This window comes from Serinus canaria, chromosome 3, assembly GCF_022539315.1.
Source record: "Serinus canaria isolate serCan28SL12 chromosome 3, serCan2020, whole genome shotgun sequence".
NCBI lineage: Eukaryota > Metazoa > Chordata > Aves > Passeriformes > Fringillidae > Serinus > Serinus canaria.
In genome coordinates, this window is record NC_066316.1 from 32,702,896 (window position 1) to 32,721,593 (window position 18,698).

The following is an 18,698-nucleotide window of genomic DNA, read 5'->3' on the forward strand; positions in this document are numbered from 1 at the left end:
GGTTTCTACTTGAAGGGTCAGACAGTCACAGGTGCGCATCGCCCCGAGTTTGTCCCGGTAAGGGATGACGAGCACTGAGCTCCGATCAGCGCCGGTGACGCTCAGGGGACGGGTGCTACGCCGCGCCCCTTCCCCGGGCCGCCGCTTCTCCGGCTCCCCCTCCCTCCCCGGAGCCCGCGGCCCTTCCTCAGCCGCGGCGCGGCACCGGGAGCTCTTTCTCCGCTCCGGCAGCGCCCCGAAGGTCGGGCGAGGCCGATGCGGGGAGGGGTCGCCCCTTCCCACCGCCCCCGGAGGAAGTGACATGTCGACGGCGGGAAGGGAAGGGGAAGGCGTGGGGGGCCCCCTTCCCGGAGTGGAGCCGCCCGGCGGGTGGAGCCTGGCGGCCCCGCCCGAGCCGCCTGCTCGCTCCCGCCGCGTGCAAAGTAGTGGCAGCCGGTGCGGCTCGGCCGCCGCCCGCTCCCGGCGCCCCAGCGCGGCACGCGTGCCCAGGCCCGCCGGCGCCAGGTACGTGCTCTCCCCCTGGCGCGCTCCGCAGGTGCGGGGCCGCTCCCTCTTCTCCGCCCGGCTTCGCTGCCCCGGGCAGACAGCCCCGAGCCAGCCCCTCCCTGGCGCTGCCGCCCCCCGGTAGCCGCCGGCGGGGCGGGTGGGAGGGACGGGCGGTGGGCTGCGCGTACAAGTTCCCTGATTTATTCCCCGCCGGCCTGGGTCTCCCCCGCCGCCCGGACCCGCGCCGTTTCTCCCGCGGCCGCCGAGAATTTTCCTGCCGCCTGCGGGCCCCCTTTGTGTGGCGAGCTCTGCCCGCGCCGGGGTTTCCGTGGAAACGGCTGAGCTACAGCGGCCCAGCCCTGCCGAGCCCCCGTCTGCCGCGCCGGGCGGGCGTGCCCCCTTTCTACTTTCCCTTCGGTGCTGGCTGCTCGGCGCGGCTGGCGGTGGCCGGGGATGGGGCGGGCGGTGCGGTTGCCCCGGGAACGGGCGGGTGCCGTCGCCCGCTCGCTGCCGCCTCCCCGAAGGCGCCGCTCCACAGCGAGCGGGCGCGGCGGGGTCCGGGCCGGGCCGGCCTCGGGTCGGTCGTGGCGGCTGCTCCGTCCGCCGTAGCCGGGAGTCCGTGAGCTGAGGCGGGGAGAGGGGCAGTGTGCCTCCCTGGTGACGTGCTCACGTGTTGTAGGAGCTCTGCCTTTCACCTATCGGCGTCTGTTCATAAAGATGTTTAAGCTGAATTAAATAATGGCCGCGAACTGAGTTAAGGTGTGTCGGCTGATGCCGTGTGGTGAACATTATTTAAATAACAAGTAATGCTTTTTAGCATTTATTTCAACAAGTGAGCAATCACTCGAATGGCTGAAAAGACAACCCACGAAAGAGTCTGTTTCAACAATGTCGCACCAAGACCTCTCTCTGATCCTTATTTTTGTTACACATATTTAAAAGTCTTGGTTTAAGTCCCTGTGCTGACATCTAAGAATGATGTACCTCAGGCAGGTGCTTGTGTGGGAGAGAGGAACATTGCTACTACATGAAAACTGAAAATGCTTTACAATAAGATAGAAGGATGCCAGAAACTCTCAAACAAAAAAAAAAAAAAAAAAAAAACCAAGCATATGTTTAAAAACCGTGATGACTCCGGCCCAGGAAGTTGTGGTACCAGGCGACTGTAGCCTCAGCTTGTACCGATAATGACTTCACACTAGAGTAGCAAAAGAATTAAAAACTGCTGGAGTAGAGAAACTGTTGTGAAACAGCTTAAGGTGAAATTTGCAACCTTTTTTTTCCTCTAACTTCTCATATAAAAGATAAGATTGGTGTAGAGGTACAGACGTCCATTTATATATGCCAGGACTACTTCTGCGTAAAGACTGACTGCATGGATCAGTAGAATAGTTGGTGTGCTCTGAATGTTTTCCGTCATTTTCTTTCTCTTGCTGCTTGTATCTGATACAATGCTGTGGTTTTCCAAACACTATGGATTGAGACACATATTTATTCACTTTAGAAATTTGTGTAAATATTATGTGTAGCTTTCCTCTTCCCTGTTAATGTTTTGCATCAACAGTGCCTGAATAAGCTATACTGAAAAATGAAACTTTTAACTGTGTTTTATGGATGTCAGGTGTGGAAGAATGTATTGGGAAGCCTGCAGAGAAAAGAGAACATATTGAAAGCTGCTTATGGATAAAGGTTGCTCTTAAGTAAAGTTTACTTGTGTTGTTGGCAAGGACTTTAACAGATTTTAGTAAGTGCCTCACAACAAGGTGGCAGTAACATATTTTAGGAGTGGAGAAATTGTACAGAGAGGTTAGCAGTTGCTCAGAGTCACAGAACAGAGAATGCTGTGCCCAGAGTACAGTAATTAATGTGTTTCTTGAAACTCAGTAGGTGTCATTTTGGTGGGAGGTTATTTTTACAGTAAGTCTTGCTCTGTCCAGCACAAATGCAGAGGTGCTGAAGCAGTGTTCATCTCTCTCAAGTGAGGTGTGCTCTCCTGGAGTGATGGTTGTACATCACTCACAGTTTAATGGACTTACTGTACCGTAGCAGACAGGAGTTTTGTAGGAGAAAGGGTCTCTTGCAGATGATGGATGAGAATCCTACAGCTGTACTGTGCTCTGCTGAAAGGGGTGGATTGTTTTTTGTGTTATGTACCCTTGATTTTGTTGCTGGAAGGTGAAGACTGGGAACAATACCCCTTCAAATCTCTTTTTGCAGGAAGACACTGTCACAGCTGTGCTGAGAGTAGCAAGGTACTATTCTTGTGTTTCAAATGAGCACTTGTGGCCCTTAGACCCTGTATTAGTAATTTGGTCTTAAATTTTAAGAATTCAAATTGCCCCTGCATGATGTGGAACACCACTTCCCTAACTAATATCATCACTACTACTGCTGTCAGTGTGTCCTGATAAAGGAGCAGGAGGGCAACAGTGCACAGTAAGGCACTGTGCATGTACTTTACTCAGGAAAAGCTTTTGCAGCTGTGGGCCTTGCTTATTAGGGAGAACATTATACCAGTCAAGGCAACTGTCTCATCAGGTGTGTTTGATTCAGCTGTACTGAATGCAGTGGGCATTTTGTAAACGAAGTAGAAATGTGACAGAACAGTACCCTGTGTGCTTTGTTGCCTTTCAGCACTGGTGCGTGGCAGCTCAAAGTGTGTTTTTTCCCTGAAGTGCTTTATCTGAGGGGTGGCCTTGCCCAGTGATTCATTTTGAGGTGTTTGGGAAAGTTTGCTCACAGTCTTTTGTTTGGTGGTCTTGGGCTAATTAACATCTGACTGTGGTGAGTACCCTGATCAGCTCTAACTAATGCTTGTGTGCTGCTCAGAAACTGCTGACTCACTTCGTTTTCAGGCTTTTCCCCTGTCTTCCTCCAGTGCCTCGAACTAGAAAGGAGATAGGGTCCAAGGTAAGGTCAGAGAAGGATGAAATAAAAATGAATGAGTGTAACTGTGTGTTGTGGCAAGGGTGAAAATGCTGCAAAGACCCTTCTTTGATAATGTGAGAAAAATATGATGGCTGCAATGGATTTGCTGAAAAGGCACATAAGCTATGTGTTAGGAACCGGGCAGAGCAGTGCAGCAACTGTAGTGAGCCCACCAGGAGATGCTGGGTTATGATCCTGCTAATGGTCTGTTCTTTAACTTGAACTTCAAGCCTTTTTACTTCCTAGGCCACTGTTTTGAATTTCTGCTCTTCTGTCTGTCGTGTTGTATTCTGCCACAAAGAGCTTTACACTGAAATAATTTTCTGCTTCTTGAAAAAGGGCTGACCCAGCTTGAGGTTTCTACTGTAGCATAAATAACAGGAACAGGGAAAGGTAATTAACCAGTCCTAGGCTGGAAAGGAGTGAGAGGTAGGGGTAACTGAGAGAGGGTTTTCTTGCCAGAAGGTTAGGAGTTGCAGGCAAAGGCAAGCACACTGATTTGAGTTGCATGTGGGACTGTTAACATCTGAAAAGCCTCTGATGTGCACTATATTTCCTTTTAATTGAATCAACGAAGTTAAATTTCAGTCATGGTTTCCCAGCAGGATCCAGGTGGATGTAAAGGTTTGTCCATGCTGGTTCAGTTGGCAGATAATGCAGGTTTTTTCACTTGTTGGAAAAAGGATAAGACTCAATACCTGCCATTAAAAACAGGGAAAGAAGTGTATTTGTGGGGAGTCTATATGTGGACATGGCACATGATTTCAAGTGACAGCTACTTTGTGAAAGTTAAACGGTGTCCTGCTTCTCTCCCTGTCTCCACATAATCTGTGTTTTCACACAGATATTGCTGCTTCTTACCATGTTTTTGAGCATTTTGGAAAATAGTATTACTGCAGATACTGCTTTGCACTTCTGGAAGGTCTTGAAGCATTCTGCCTGCAAGCAGACTACAACTGCTCTTGAATCATTTATGAGGTTCCCCCCTTCAAGTCACAGGTGATTTGTCAGGGGTTAATTCTGTGATTCTGTCTCACTGTATGTTTTTTACATGCCTGTGCCTCTGAGTGTGTGCATAAATATTGCATTTCACTCAAGGAGATAGAAAAAAGCTTCATTTTGTATTTAAGCCTTGTAAAAGTATCTCAAAAATACTTAAAGTAAGCAGGAGAAATGCTCAAAGCCAGGCTTTTAAAAGGACCTGGGTACATGCAGTTGTTCAGTGATGTTGTAGAAAATCCAGGTAGGTGTTGATGTATCTAATGCTTAGTTGAGTGCAAAATTTATAAAAATATTCCTGGAGTTCTTGCTGCATGTTTAGAAGCTGTTAACATCTCCACACTTGCCATCCAGTAAAGTAAATTCAGTCAGATCAAACACTGTCTCTGAATGATCTTGCTGGATGCTTAAGGTGGTTTTGACTAGCTGTGGCTGTAGGTGCTGAGAATACAGGATCATTAATTAGTTACATCACATTTAGCTGGTTTGCAGTCGTAATGTTTGCTAAACAAGGACAATTTAAACTTGTTGAGAGATTTCTTCTGGCTTCAACAGAGTTTGAATCGGGTCCAGAAGGAAACCTCCCTTTATTACTGGTGCCTGTGATAAAGGCTTTTGTTCTCTGAAGTTCTCAAATTAAATCAGGCTGTTAGGGGACTGATGGTCAGGCAGAATGAGGAGGGTGAAAGTATTCCTAGTCCATGCTGTGACAAAATAGTTCTGAACACTCATGAGGCAGAGGTGAGCGAAAACTGATGTAGAAGGTGACTGCTGATATGTGGGTAAAGTTGTCACCCTGTTTATTTGGGTTTTTACCTGGCATTTGGATGTCTGGTTGTTTCCTGTGTAGATGCATCTGAGCCTTTCACTGAAGCTGGCATCTTATTTTTTGGAACCATGCCACCCACATCTCAGCTATAAGATGTTTATGTATTGGATATTAGCTCTTTGGGGCAGGAGTTGGTTTTATTTGAATAATAAATCTGGAAGATTAATTCTTTAGTTAAACTACTTTTTACAAAAAGAATCATTAAACAGTATTTAATGACTAAGTACTAATATCCTGTGTATCTCTGTCTTGGTATGGCTACATCTTTTGTTTGCATTGTCATTTCCAGTTTTGGGATGTGATTTTCATAAAAGAGAGATTCAGCTACTTTATACTCTTCAGCATCATATGATAGAATACAGACAAATTAAATCAATACTTAAAGGTTAAAAAAAGGCCTTGTGAGTCTTTTTCTGTTTAATATTTCCTTAGTATTCAAAGAGCATACTAATGTTGCTTCATATTAATTAAAAATATGCAAATGGCTTAGCTGAAGGAGACTGTCTCCTGTCACAGAAGATACAAAAACCTAACAGCTCACTTGGAGCTGTAATCAGGTAATGGCACTTCTTGTTTCCAGCACAGTTAACAATGTCTTGTGATTTGTACTGGAAGCTTTTGGATTCCCTCATGGAGAAGGTCAGTGCTATTAGCTCATACTGTGTGACTTGGAAGCACAGAGGATGAGGTCTGTGCCGTGTACCTGTTGCATCTGTGGCAGCGTGGGCAGCAGACCTGCCAGCCAGGAGAACATGGTTGTCTCCAGCAGGGGCCATACAGCTGCTCAGAGAGAGGCACCACGTTTGAAGTTGTCATTTTGGGGTTTTGGGGACAATAGAAAATTTGTTACTGGCCCACAGCTCAGTGGTGGAAGTTGCACTTGAAACCAGCAGTGGTGTCACCATGGTGTATTTCTCAGCTTAGTGATTTAAAGCCCAATCTCTGCCACACCACAATCTTTTTTCTTTTAAGATTTTTGCTGCCACAAATTCTATGTTATATTGTAGTTGCACTTTCTAGTTTTTTCAAATAAACAAAACAACAAAGCCACACAAGTTAGGAATTAAGACTCCTAGAAAAAGGCTTAAAGACATCACCCAAAATTACTAAAGTATAAATCACAATATCAGAAAATATAAAGAGGTCTTTATATGGATTTGAGGAAAGAAAGTTACCCTTTTCCCAGTGCTGATGATTTTTGTCTTCCAGTAGATGTCTTTGTAGCATCTATCACTGCCTTTAATTCCTTCTAAGGGTAATAATAATAGGAAAGATGTATGTGTGTGTGCACACGCACGTAGTACTCCCCACTTGCTGCTAAAGTTGTAACTTGTACTTTTTGGTACAGAACCATCAAGTTGCTGAATACTTGGCTTGCATTTCTTGAGGAATGGAGAAAGGAAGGGAAAGCAGAGCACATACATCCTGGGTTGTAGAGGAGCATTTATACCTGTTGCATCATCTGCTTTTGCTGAAGGTCCTTGTGGGATGTGGCCATTCAATCCCTGCTCTCTATGTGTGGCCTTTAAAAGGTGTTGCAAAGCAAAGGTGAGGGTGGGCAAGAAGGCAAATAAAGGAGTATGAAAAGTCCCATTTTGTCTTGAAAGCTGGAGTTTAGGGAAGTGGCAGGTTGTGGTTCTGCTGTTGGCTGTTCTGTGGATTTACTGTGTAACTTTCACAAGGTCTTTACCAGGGGAGGTAAGAGGGGAGCAGCAACAGGGATCTTTCCAGCTTTTCCTATCAAATGGGATTGATAAGTACAGACAGAAAATGGACAAAATCCATAACTGCTTTCTAATCCTATATACATGAAGGATTTGATCTTGCAGAGAAATAAATGTGCTCATGTTACTAAGTCTGCTGAGAGGATGTGAAACTCTTCTGCCTGGATACAACTGCTTATGTGTTAGAGGTGTGTTTGCCTGTTGCAGGACTGGAGTTGGGAGGTGACTTATGTGTTAGAGATGTGTTTGTCTGTTGTAGGACTGGAGTTAGGAGGTGACTTGTGTTAGAGGTGTGTTTGTCTGTTGCAGGACTGGAGCTGGGAGGTGATACTTTTATAATCTAACTTCGCAACTCATTGTGGGTAAGAATAGGAGGATTAAATATTTGAAGCTTTGAAGTAAATGTGATCCATGTTTCTGTGTTGCCTCGCACATAAATGTGGTTTGGATGCAGGGGAAGTTTTTTGTCTGTTGAGACGGTATAAGCAGTTCCTGTACCTTGTGCTGACTCTGTGTTGCTGTGAATGTAATTTATAGTTCTTAAAACAAGGTGAGGGCAATCAGTGACATAAGCTATGAGCCTTCATAGGATTGGCCTTCTTTCTAAAGCTCATCTCTTATCAAGAGAATGTTTGGACTCCCAGCACAATTTTAAAAAGCAGCCCTGTTTTTGTACCAGCTCCTGAATAATCCGTTGTCGACCTCCTTCCCTACTGCCATTTATTTGGGCTCTTTTAAAAGAAGTGTTTCTATAATAGCTACTGAAGAACTCAGTAGCTACTCTTGTGTTGGATCTGTTCCTAAAATACCCAGTGTAGAGGTGATCAGTGTGCCCTTGATGCTGGATAAGTATTACAATGCAGGTGGCAACATCCTGCTGTACTGCCCCTGCTGCCTCTGTAGTTTTTAATGTGTTAACTTCCCGTGTGAGGAGTGATGGTGTGCGTCTCACCCTTGAAGGATTTTTCTTGGGTTGTGCGTTGAGGATCAGTGCCCTAACTAGACTTGACTCTGATCTCTGTACTTCAAATGAACAGTTGCCCCAATTGGTCTGTGACTGTTCTGTACAAAATTTCAAAATTTAGGTGTCTCTATATTTGCTAAGACTTTGTTTGTTGCAAACATTCAGAATCAGTAATTTAACAAGCCACCTGCACTTTTGCAGAATGCCATAAGTCCCTGAAGTGACTTTGTGGAAGCATGTTTGTAGGGGGGTTGTTTTTTATGGAGTGCCTGATGACAGTAACATGTGGGTCTGGTTACCTTTGATTAAGCACTTAATGTTGCCCATGAAAACAAATATTAAATTGTCTCTGAGCATGTGATGTAGTAGCATGTCCTACACCCTTTGTGGTTATTCACATCAGTCATTTTTGAGGAACTATCCAGGTTGCTTTTGTTAGTGTGACAGCATAGCCCACATCCTGCTTAGATTCTTAGTATACTTTTTTGTCTTTTTTTACTGTTTAGTCCTGCTGTCTTGCTTAGTCCCTAAATTTTACTTTTGTATGGTGCTGCCCTTGTTGTCAGTGCAAGTGACTTTTTAGGTTAATGGACCCAGTTAAAGTAGTGAAGTAAAAAAAGAAACAGAGGGACTCATTGGTCCCCAGGACTAAACTCGCAGACTGAGCTCTGATAAACTCATCTACATCTTGAGTATCTTAATGCAGCTCTTTATTTTTTTTCCCAAGCAAATTCCAGATAATTGTGCTTTATATAAATGTATATATATGAATGTATTAAAGTACAGGAATCTGTGTGGGAAACAGTTGAACAGCAACACTTGGCATTTTGGAAAGAAGCAACTTGCCTTCCAGTGCTATTTTTGTGAACTTCATGTTCTACACCCGAGATAACTGATATACTTCACCTTCACATATTTTTCGAGGATCTCTTTACGAGCTTGGAACAGAAGTGCTTAACTTCAAGGGGTTTATTCTTTCCAAATAAATACCTCCTCTCAGCATCAAGCACTGCAGTCTCTAAATGTTGCATCTCCAAGGAGTTTTTTATTGATATGTGTTTAAGTTCATCTCCCTCCTCCCTGAATATTTCATGCTTCTGGAAAAAGCAAGACTGAACTGCTTCTCACCAGAACTTGAGCAGTTGCTCCCCATCTTTCCCACTCCTTCCCAGACTATACATGCCTCTCTCAAACTGCTGTTATCCTCCTCACCTTGCTGTATAAACGTTGAGTCTAACAGGAGCTCTGCTATGCATTTTGCAAGTAAGGTATGTGTACACAGAGGACTTGCATCCTGCTAGGCATGCAGAGTTTGTGTAGCTGTTTTCCCTACATTAGATCACAGCAGGAAGAAAATTCAAAAGGCAGAAGGGAAAAGCATTACGCTGCAATAACCATTTGAAAACTCCCAGATTAATATTTCTGTTTCTTCAGTTGACACTATGTTATGCAAATTATCTCTCTGCTCACTAGAAGATAAACAGTAAGTCAGTTTTATAGCAAGTATATAAATTTGAAATTCTAAGTTTTGCTGGTAGATGGTATGTATTCTTCAGCTTTTGAAACAGCCGGACTGACCGATCTCTCCATTTTAACAATGTGCAGCTCAGGAATGCAGGACTCCTTATAAAAATCTAAAAGCATTCCTAAGTTGTCTTAACTTTGAGGAAAAGTCTTAAGATATGTTCAAATTTTCGGGAATTTTTGGAGAAATTGTGGCTGTCTTGGTTTGCATCAAACTCTCCTTCCTCAGTAGGACAAGGGAAGAAAATAGGACAAAAAAGTTTGTGTGTTGAGGTAAGGACAGAGGGGTCATTCACCAATTACCATCATGGTCAAAACAGACTTTACTTGGGGAAGTTTAGTGCAGCTTATCATCAGCTGACAACAAAGATGGGCAGTGAAAAAATGCTCTAGTAGGTGCCTTTGGGGGAGGTGAAAAGTGATTCAAACCCTAATTAAGCATGAGGCAAATAGATAATTCTTCTCCAGTTTTGGGTTTTTTTTGGTGTGGCCTGTACAGGTAACAGTCTCCTTGCAGATGAATACACACATGGATGCTAGCTTGGTGCTTACTGTCAGAGAAGAGCCCAGGGGTTTCCTGTGACTTGCTTTGCCTATGTATTTCATGTACAGCAGCACTGTTAAAATACACTGATGTTTATGCAGTGCTGCTGTCTGTGCTCTTTTCACAGAGTCAGTGAGGTTGGCAAAGACCTCAGAGATCGAGTCCAACCTGTGACAGAGCACCACCATGTCAACCAGACCGTGGCACTGAGTGACAGGTCCAGACTTTCCTTTCAATACCTCCAAGGTGAGTGACTCCACCACCTCTCTGGGCAGCCCATTCTAAAGCCTAATCACCCTTTCTGTGAAGAAATCCCTCGTGATGTCCAACCTGAACCTCCCCTCGCACAGCTGAAGACTGTGTCCTCCTGTCCTGTCTCTGGTTGCCTGGGGGAGGAGGCTGGCCCCACCTGGCTGCACCCTCCTTTAGGGACTTGTAGAGAGCAATGAGGTCACTCCTGAGTCTCCTTTTCTCCAGGCTAAAACCCCCCAGCTCCCTCAGACACTCCTCACAGGACTTGGGCTCCTGACCCTTCACCAGCTCTGTTGCCCTTCTCTGGATGTGCTCCAGCTCCTCAATGTCCTTCTTGCAGTGAGGGGCTCAGAAGTAGATGCAGTACTCAATTGTGGCCTCACCAGTGCCAAATACAGCGGTTTTGGAGGCAACTGATATTGACTTGAAAGGCACTACTGAGACTGCTTAATCTGACCTGAGCATATTTTCATAATAGTCTTTGTAACTCATCCATCCAAGAATCTGGTTTAGATGACAAAATGCAAGAATAGGCATCATCATCTGGTTGGTTGTTTTTAACTTGCAACAAAGCATTTGAACACTGAATCAAAGACTAGATAAAAGTGAAAGCTTTCATGTAAGCTTCAAATACGTACTGAATAAATGAGAGGTATAGTACTGACTTGCCTCTCTTCATCTCAATCTAGATGCTGTCAGATACATACCATATTGCTTTCCACACTCCAGTAACTCTTTATTCTACTTGAACTTTGGAAACAGTGGGTGGCACTTCTTTGCTTCATTTGTGTGCTTTCTTTAAAAGTGCAAGCACTTGTGTTCTTTGTGAAATCTCTAGTTGTAGTCTCAAAACACTGACTGACTTGGAAGTATGAAATAGAACTGTTCATTGGCCTCTGCTGACATGAAGTTCTTCACTAGGCATATCACTTCTATGACCTCCTGGTCAGTTAGTCTAAGCAGAAGGAAATGCTGAGAGTAGCTGGATTGGATCTTGCTGAAGAATGGAAGTTGGAGAGAAAAGAGTCAGAATGAATAAAACCTGAACATGTAAGCTCTTAGTCACATGAATAGATGCTTGCTGACTTGGTCCCTAAACAGACATTTGAGGTTTGAGTCTTCTGTTTTGTATCCAAAGGAAAACTGTTGTAAAGAATGTCCCTGTCTGGGTTAGATGCTCTATCTAGCCATTTTCTCCTAATTAATTTTAAGGGGTGTTTGATAGAAGAGTACTTCTTGGCAGCATTCTGATCTTAATAGCTTCTGAGAAAATGCATTGATTTGCCCTTTTGTTTCTAAAAGATTGCTGTAATTTTCAGTCATTATCTATAAGGAAATCACTAATTTATTAAACCAGCATCATGGATTAAGAATTAAAGACCTGACTCTTTTATCACTTAAACTGGTGTTATGTTGATGTTACCCAGGAGGACTGTTAGAAAGACTTAAGTGTAAGGTGTTCCAGTGGACTCTTAAATGTATGTTTCTAGACTTCATTTATAAGATCAGAACTGATGCTTTTTGTTACTTGTACAAAGAATAAATTGCATTCATGGAGTGTGGGTAATGAAGGACAGTAAAAAAAAATCTTATGAGTTAATGTCTGAGAAATAGAAGCTTAGCTACCATTCCATATACAATGTTTAGGTTGCATATTTTATAAGTAGTCAAAAGAGAAAATTTCTCTGTGTAGTTCCCACTTTTTGGAAAAAAGGGATTTCATCGGTGTCTCTCATTTCTTGTTCCTTTTGCAAGCAAGTTAGGTTAGATGCCTTTGGATGGTACTGCTTAAATAGATTTAGTTTGCCTTAAAACAGCTCTCTGAAGCTTCACCAAATTGAAGTTTGATGGCTGAAGTAGGAAAGTGAGGAATTAATTACTTTCAGACATTCCATTGTGGCTTAACAAAATTGTAAGGCAAGAATTATGTTTTATCAGGGTTATCTCATATTTGTTTATTTTATTTCTGTGAAGTTTTATTTTAAAGACACAGCAGGAAGTAAATGATTCACATAAATGTAACATTTTAATAAAGTTTAGCATCTGTTATAACAAATAGGTAACAAAAATATTACTGGATTAATTGATGGACAAAACGGCTAATTATTTTTGTTAGTAAGTCCATCTGTCATCTGCTTTCTATGGTAGATTTATGTTGATTATATCAAATTGTGAGTTTTCAGATCTTCACTAATAAGCAGTGCTCTGGTCTTTATTTGTGGCTGCTGTTTTTATGTTTTATTCCCTGGCTTACTGATCTCTGGGAATTACCTTAGTGTGATTCTGTGGGATAGGTTTTTTTTTTTGTGCTAGTCTGCCTGTTTAATTCTTTCTGATCATTTTTAGCCAAGGACAGTAGGATAAACCCAGCCATCAGGGTTTTGGATGCTGTAGAGTCTTTGAAACCATCCACTTCTAGGTAGCTGTTTGCTTCTGTTCTGACTGTTTTAAAGAAAGTTGCTGCCTTTTTCTTTTTGATTGTTTGGCTTTGTCTTCTGAGTGTTCATTGGATGGATTGGAGAAGAAACACAGCAGTGGTTCGTGGTTCCTACTAGACAACATTTCTCATTCGGCTTAGCCTTCAAAAACAAAGCCTTTTGTCAAAGCCCAAACTAGTAAATTGTCTGCCACCCTAAGAATCATATCTTTAATAGGAAGGTTTGTTAAAGCTGGAAAAGCTTTTTGCAAGTATCGTGACAGTGGTTTACTACAATGAATAAAGGCCTGTTCTGCCATTCTGGGCTACAGCTGGTGTCAGCTGTGGTACTGAATAGCACAGCAAGATAAAGGGAACAGAAGGGCACATTTTGTCTGCTAATAATAGGCTTGGGACTGCCATAAACTCTTTATATAAATTATGCAACAATACAGATTCTCTTTCTTAAATTTTTGCGCATTTTCCTTGCGGTTGAAACTGGCTAAATAACTTGGGAAGGCTCTGCAGCCGTTCTTGTGTGTGCTCTTTGATGTGGCGAGCAGAGTCAGCAAAGGGCTGTAACAAATGTTTCAGGTCATTGATCAAGACTCAGTGCCTCACATAATAGGGTCTCATATAAACTAAAAGGATAGGCGTAAAGATTTTTTTCATCAGTTAATTCCCTAGGCTGCTGACAGCTGCTGTTTTGTTTTTTGCATGCGACTGGCACATTCAGAAATACTGTCTCAGGGTTTCCTCCCTGGAAAAACTCTTCCATGCCTCAGAGGGGGAAACAGTGGAGGAGTGGAACAGGATGGCAGAAGCACCTCCTGTCAACTGTACTCAGACTACTGGGGGTTGTGTTTGCTGAGAGATGAGTGTTCATTCTAGTGGTGGTGGTAGTGATGGTGGGGGGAGGTCAGCGCAATATTTGATAGGTCAGAACACTTTGCAGAGGACCCTTCCTCTGCTCAATTGCTAAGGTTGGACTGGACCTTTCCAAAATATCACAAACATTTCATAAGTAACCTTAGAATTGATTCCTTTCTGGAAACATTTCTGGGTCACGGGTTAGTACTGTTATTGATGTTTCATTTCTGGGTTTATGGATTATAACTGACAGAATCAGTGTCAAGAAATAATTGAACAAATTGTGTGTATTGTGCATAGCCAAGCTTTTATTCTCTTGCCAAAATCAACTGTTACTTGAGTATGAGAGGGGAAGAAGACAATAAAGCTAGAATTAAGGGGCTGCTGCCTCTTGTTTGGGGACCATAGCTAGTAGAGAAAACCACATCTCTTAACTAAGCTCTAAAGCTTGCATTTAATTTGGAGCTGCTCTTGAAGATTACAGAGGTGACAGTGTATGTCTCATGAAGTATGGACAAGTCAAATAAAAATACAAGTTCATATGAAAACTGTCATATAGTTCAAACCAAAATATTTGCTCATATTTTGTCAATGAAAACCTTATAAAAGAGTATTTTAGTCCATGGAGTAGAGTCATATGCTCACAGGTTTTGCAGAGTTAAGACTGAAATTTAAGAATTGGTTTCCAAAGGCAAATGTAAATTGGTTCACAAATACAGTATTCTCTTTATGCTGTTACTTTTGCAAATACTGACATCAGGCCTTTTCCTACAATAGATTTAATTTTTATATAAGTGTAAGCATGAAGTTTAATTCTGTCTGTGGAAATTAATGCACTCTGTAACTGCTGATACTATTTGGTTTTGCAGGTTTTCTTCTGAATTTTGTGTCTGAAGGTATCCTCTTGCTTTCTCAGCAAATCATGGACATCATTGGCTTTCTGAAGTCGCAATTCATTTGCCACCTTCTGATCTGCTACATATTTATAGTGTCAGGACTGATCATTAACTTCATTCAACTCTTTACACTTATACTTTGGCCAATCAACAAGCAACTGTTCAGGAAGATCAACTGCAGGCTGGCTTACTGCATTTCAAGCCGTAAGATTTCTTCTTTTCTTTTTTTCCTTTTTTTTTTTTTTTGTTTAAGTATTTTCATATTTTGTCTTGAGGGATTTGGTAGAAAAGTTCTGGATTTCAAAGCCTATATAAAGGTCATGTCTGCTTCCTACAGCACCTGCACTTGTATGAAGAGATGTATGCCTTGTTGAAATGTCTTCTTGTGCTGAAATGTTTTGCTCTTTTATAGTGGGATGCTTGCTTGACTCAGTATGTTGAAGTATGATTGCCTCTCATTTGGCTGTCCATCATGTTTCATTAAACCAAATGAGAAATATTGACCAAATAATGCATCTCAGCAAGTTCAGCTATTATCTGTAGGCTTACAGTGTTAACAAGTCACTTCCAATAACACTTTCAATCTTTTTATCCCCCATGATTTTGTTTATGGTCTTGTTTTAAATGTTTCACATGCAAATCTGATTCAGGACTGGGAAATAACAGAAAAAAAGGAAAAATGTTTGATTTCATGTGTTTTTTTCTTAGGCCAGTTATAAATTGTTTTTTTTCTTTGAATGGGATTTCAGATGTTCAGCTGCATCTGTATGTATTCAGTATATACATGTAGTTATAATGCAGAATATAGCAGGTAGCCTGTAATCATTTGAAAGAAGCAGGGATTGAAATGATACTGATTTTTCTGGGAGATATGGGAGCATGACCTAAGGATGTTGTAGAAAGAGCAGACCTTTGACTCCTGAGATGTGACAGATTACTGGCACTTGACGAAACAGGTATTCCAGTGGAATGAGTGACAGCTGTACGCATTTGTTTGTTCTCTGTTAGAGGGAGTTTAGTGGAATCTTCACCTGACAACAGTGAATTATCAGAGAATTTGAAATTTTCATGTTATAATCAGTTTGCTTATATATTTGCTTTTAAAGAGCTGCAACTGCAGTTTCAGCAATTTTATTGTACTGCTGCTTCTGACTTCCACATAACTGCATTAACATACAGCAGAAAGAATTCTTCATAGAAACTGTTATAGAAATGCTAATGTACCCACATACAGTATTTAGGAATGTGCTGTTAAATTTGTCCACTTCCAGAGAGTTCCCTGGGCCTTTCTGGATCTCAAAAGTACTTTCTTAGAAGAAAACTGTTGAAAAATGCATGCTTTTTGTTGCTCCCTAAAGATTATCCTTGTGTGATGTCACTGTCAGTGCTGAGTGACTTATGGATGTTTTTGTACTGGGGAAAACAACCTTCCAGTACAGCATTTAACAACTGTGCTGTAGAAATGCAGCAAAATGGTTTCTTTCAAGTAACCTTTTCTGCTACTAGGAGCCTGAAACAGAAAAACATAGTTAGTATTCAAAATCAGCTGTGAGGTAGAAATCTGTCATAAGCCTCAACTTGGAGGCCTCTAGGGATTATTTATCTTTCATCAGTGACTCTGATGAGTAACAATTCAAAGCATATTTTTAAAATATACTTTTGGCTTAAATTGCAAGTGCGTCAGAGTGCATAGTCCCAAATAAATTGGGGGTGTTGTTTTATTATTTCTGTAATGGAGAGAAGATGTTCTTTCTGAAAAATTTCTTTTTTGCTGTGTGTTGGTCCCTGAAGTATTGAGTTTGCCAATGCTATTCATTTACGTGTACAAAGAGCAGTATTGAATCTGGCCAGGGTTTTACCTTTTGCCTGGCAGCATAGTGTATGTTTGAAGCCATGGCATGTAGAAGATACTGTACACATATAGGTATATATTATTATTTTTCATGCAATGCCTTCTGCCCATTCTTGCTTTTGGCTACTTAGTGCAGAGATATTAGCTATTCTGCAGTCTTCAGGCTGAATCCTTCAGTTTAGCTCAATCTAGTCTGATCTAGGGTATGGACAGTATGGAAGCGGGAGTAATCCTGAATGCTTGTCCTTGGTGAGGGAGATGGCTTTATACTCAGGGTTGCTGATCTAGTCTTCAGTGTTGATGCCACTGGAATAGATTGCGTGGTGAGCTTTTTGCCCAGTCATGCTCAGAACAAAGTGTGTCTAGGTTAAAGCCATTTTTTTGGATTTACAACAGAGCAAGCTAGCATTTGATGAGTCACACTTATCTGAGTGATATTTGGAAAGGGGAAAATGATTGTTAATTTGAAAAACTATTTCAAAGAACTAAAGACCAATTAATCAAAGTAGATGTGTTTTTGGGGGCCACTGATGTGGTGACTAATAAGTCAGGTCTGTATGGGTCTGATGAAAGTCATGGAAACAGCCTACAGTTGGAGACAATGAGGTTCAACTTTGGAGAATATAAAGAGGTGTGTGCTTTTGCGGTGGTGACAAGAATCATGTTGCCTTGAGAGCCTAATACAGCCTGAGTCACAAGTCAACCAAAGAGTGAAATAGAGCAGGCATGGTTTAATTGAAAAATGAAATGAAAGCAGCAGTTGTCCTTAGATCCTGCAAGTTCAGTTGTTTTCCATTTGATGTCATAGGTAGAGATAAAAGGCTCCATGAAATTGGGGTGTTATTTTGTCTTTGATGCTGTGCTCTTTGGACAAGTTGGGGGGGTTTTGTATTTCAAGTAGTGGTATTTTCTTACACCCTTTTCCTTCTATCTCCTTCCTAATATAAGAATGTAATATTCTCACTTCCCCTCATGCACTGTCTGCTGCCATAATGCAAATGGGAAGCTAAAGTTCTCTTGTGATTAATGATTTGTCCTCACTTGAGTAGTACAGCTTGAATTGGGGTGCTTCTCTGTTCACATGGATCAAACCAGACTAGCTTGACTGAAGTATTCATGGAATCATTAAGGTTGGAAAAGACCCTTATGACTGAGTGCAACTGGCAGCTCAGCGCTGCCAAATCCACCACAAAACCATGTCCCTAGGAGCCACATCAACACATCTTATAAATATCTCCAAAGATGATGACTCAAATCCTGGGCAGCCTGTTCCAGTGCTTGACAACCCTTTCCATGAAGAATGTTTCCCAAATACCCAATCTAAACCTTTCTGGGTGCAGTTTGAATCTGTTTCCTTTTGTCCTGTCACTTTTTACTTGGGAAAAGAGGCCCCACTTTACTACAGCCTCCTTTCAGATAGGTGTAGCGAATGATGAGGTCTCCCCTGATCCTCCTTTTCTCCCTCAGTTGCTCCTCATAAGACTTGTGCCCCAGACCCTTCAGCAGCTTCATGCCATGAACTGCCTGCATGGAGTAGCTGTGGTGTGGTAGTTGAGCACAGGTAGCTGTGCAGGCTGCTGCTTCTCTGCCGTGAGTTTGGCACCTGCACTGCAGCTTCTCCCCATCTAAAGCCACAGACATCAAGCTTCTCATCAATGCAAGTTAAAGAGCTAAAAATCTGGTTTCCAGTTTGAATTGACAGAAGGATTAACTAGAGCAACAACTTGCTTTTAATGAAGCAGAGCAGGGGTAATGGCACATACCAAGTTGCCTTCGGCAACTGGTGATGAGAAGTTATTGCCATTCTTGAAACCAGTTGTGAGTCAGCAGGGTGAGCTTAACTTCTCTACTGACCTGCCCCAATATGTAATAGCATTGGGATGCTCTCCAAAGGGTGTGTTATCCATTCCCCATATTGCAGTTTGGGTTGCTTTTATATCTCCAAGATACTTCTCATACTTTACTATGAGTAAACTCGTCCTGTTTGATCCTGTTATCCCGTTTGACAAATACATACAGAGTAATGGTTAGTTCTAGTGCTATGTCTTCTGTATGTCTTGATCTTTACCGAAGAGTGTTGTTGCAAAGAGTGGACATCCAGCTTCAAAAGAAAAAACTTTTGTGTTGGTCTTGAAATGAGCCAAAAGATTGGTAATGGTTATGCACCCTCTTTCATGTTTAAACAAAAAAAAAAACAAACAAAAAAAAAACCCCAAAACAAAGAGCAAAAGAAACCACACATACAAGAACCTAATAACCCTCCCAAATAAAAACAGGACACCAAAATCTTAGGGCTTCTAAACTGCAGAAAATATTTTCTGGTTTCAGATATATATTCATGGATGGGTTTAACTGCCTATTAATCCACTCCCCCTTTGCTAAAATGACAACCTGGATAAACTCCCTTATACTGA

At 42.1% G+C, this 18,698-nt stretch overlaps 1 protein-coding gene across 2 annotated transcripts in view; it reads left to right on the top strand.

Annotated features, from left to right (window-relative positions):
• The first annotated feature begins 423 nt into the window (after positions 1-423).
• The window catches only part of AGPAT4 (1-acylglycerol-3-phosphate O-acyltransferase 4), a 72,457-nt gene continuing 54,182 nt past the window's right edge, over positions 424-18,698 (top strand). The window contains exons 1-3 of one of the 2 annotated variants that reach the window (XM_050972692.1): positions 424-504; positions 10,126-10,244; positions 14,406-14,636. In XM_050972692.1, the coding sequence (XP_050828649.1) occupies positions 14,459-14,636 (178 nt within the window). In that variant the 5' untranslated portion in view covers positions 424-504; positions 10,126-10,244; positions 14,406-14,458. The remainder of the gene's footprint in view (positions 505-10,125; positions 10,245-14,405; positions 14,637-18,698) is intronic. The other variant, XM_050972693.1, reaches the window with a different exon arrangement.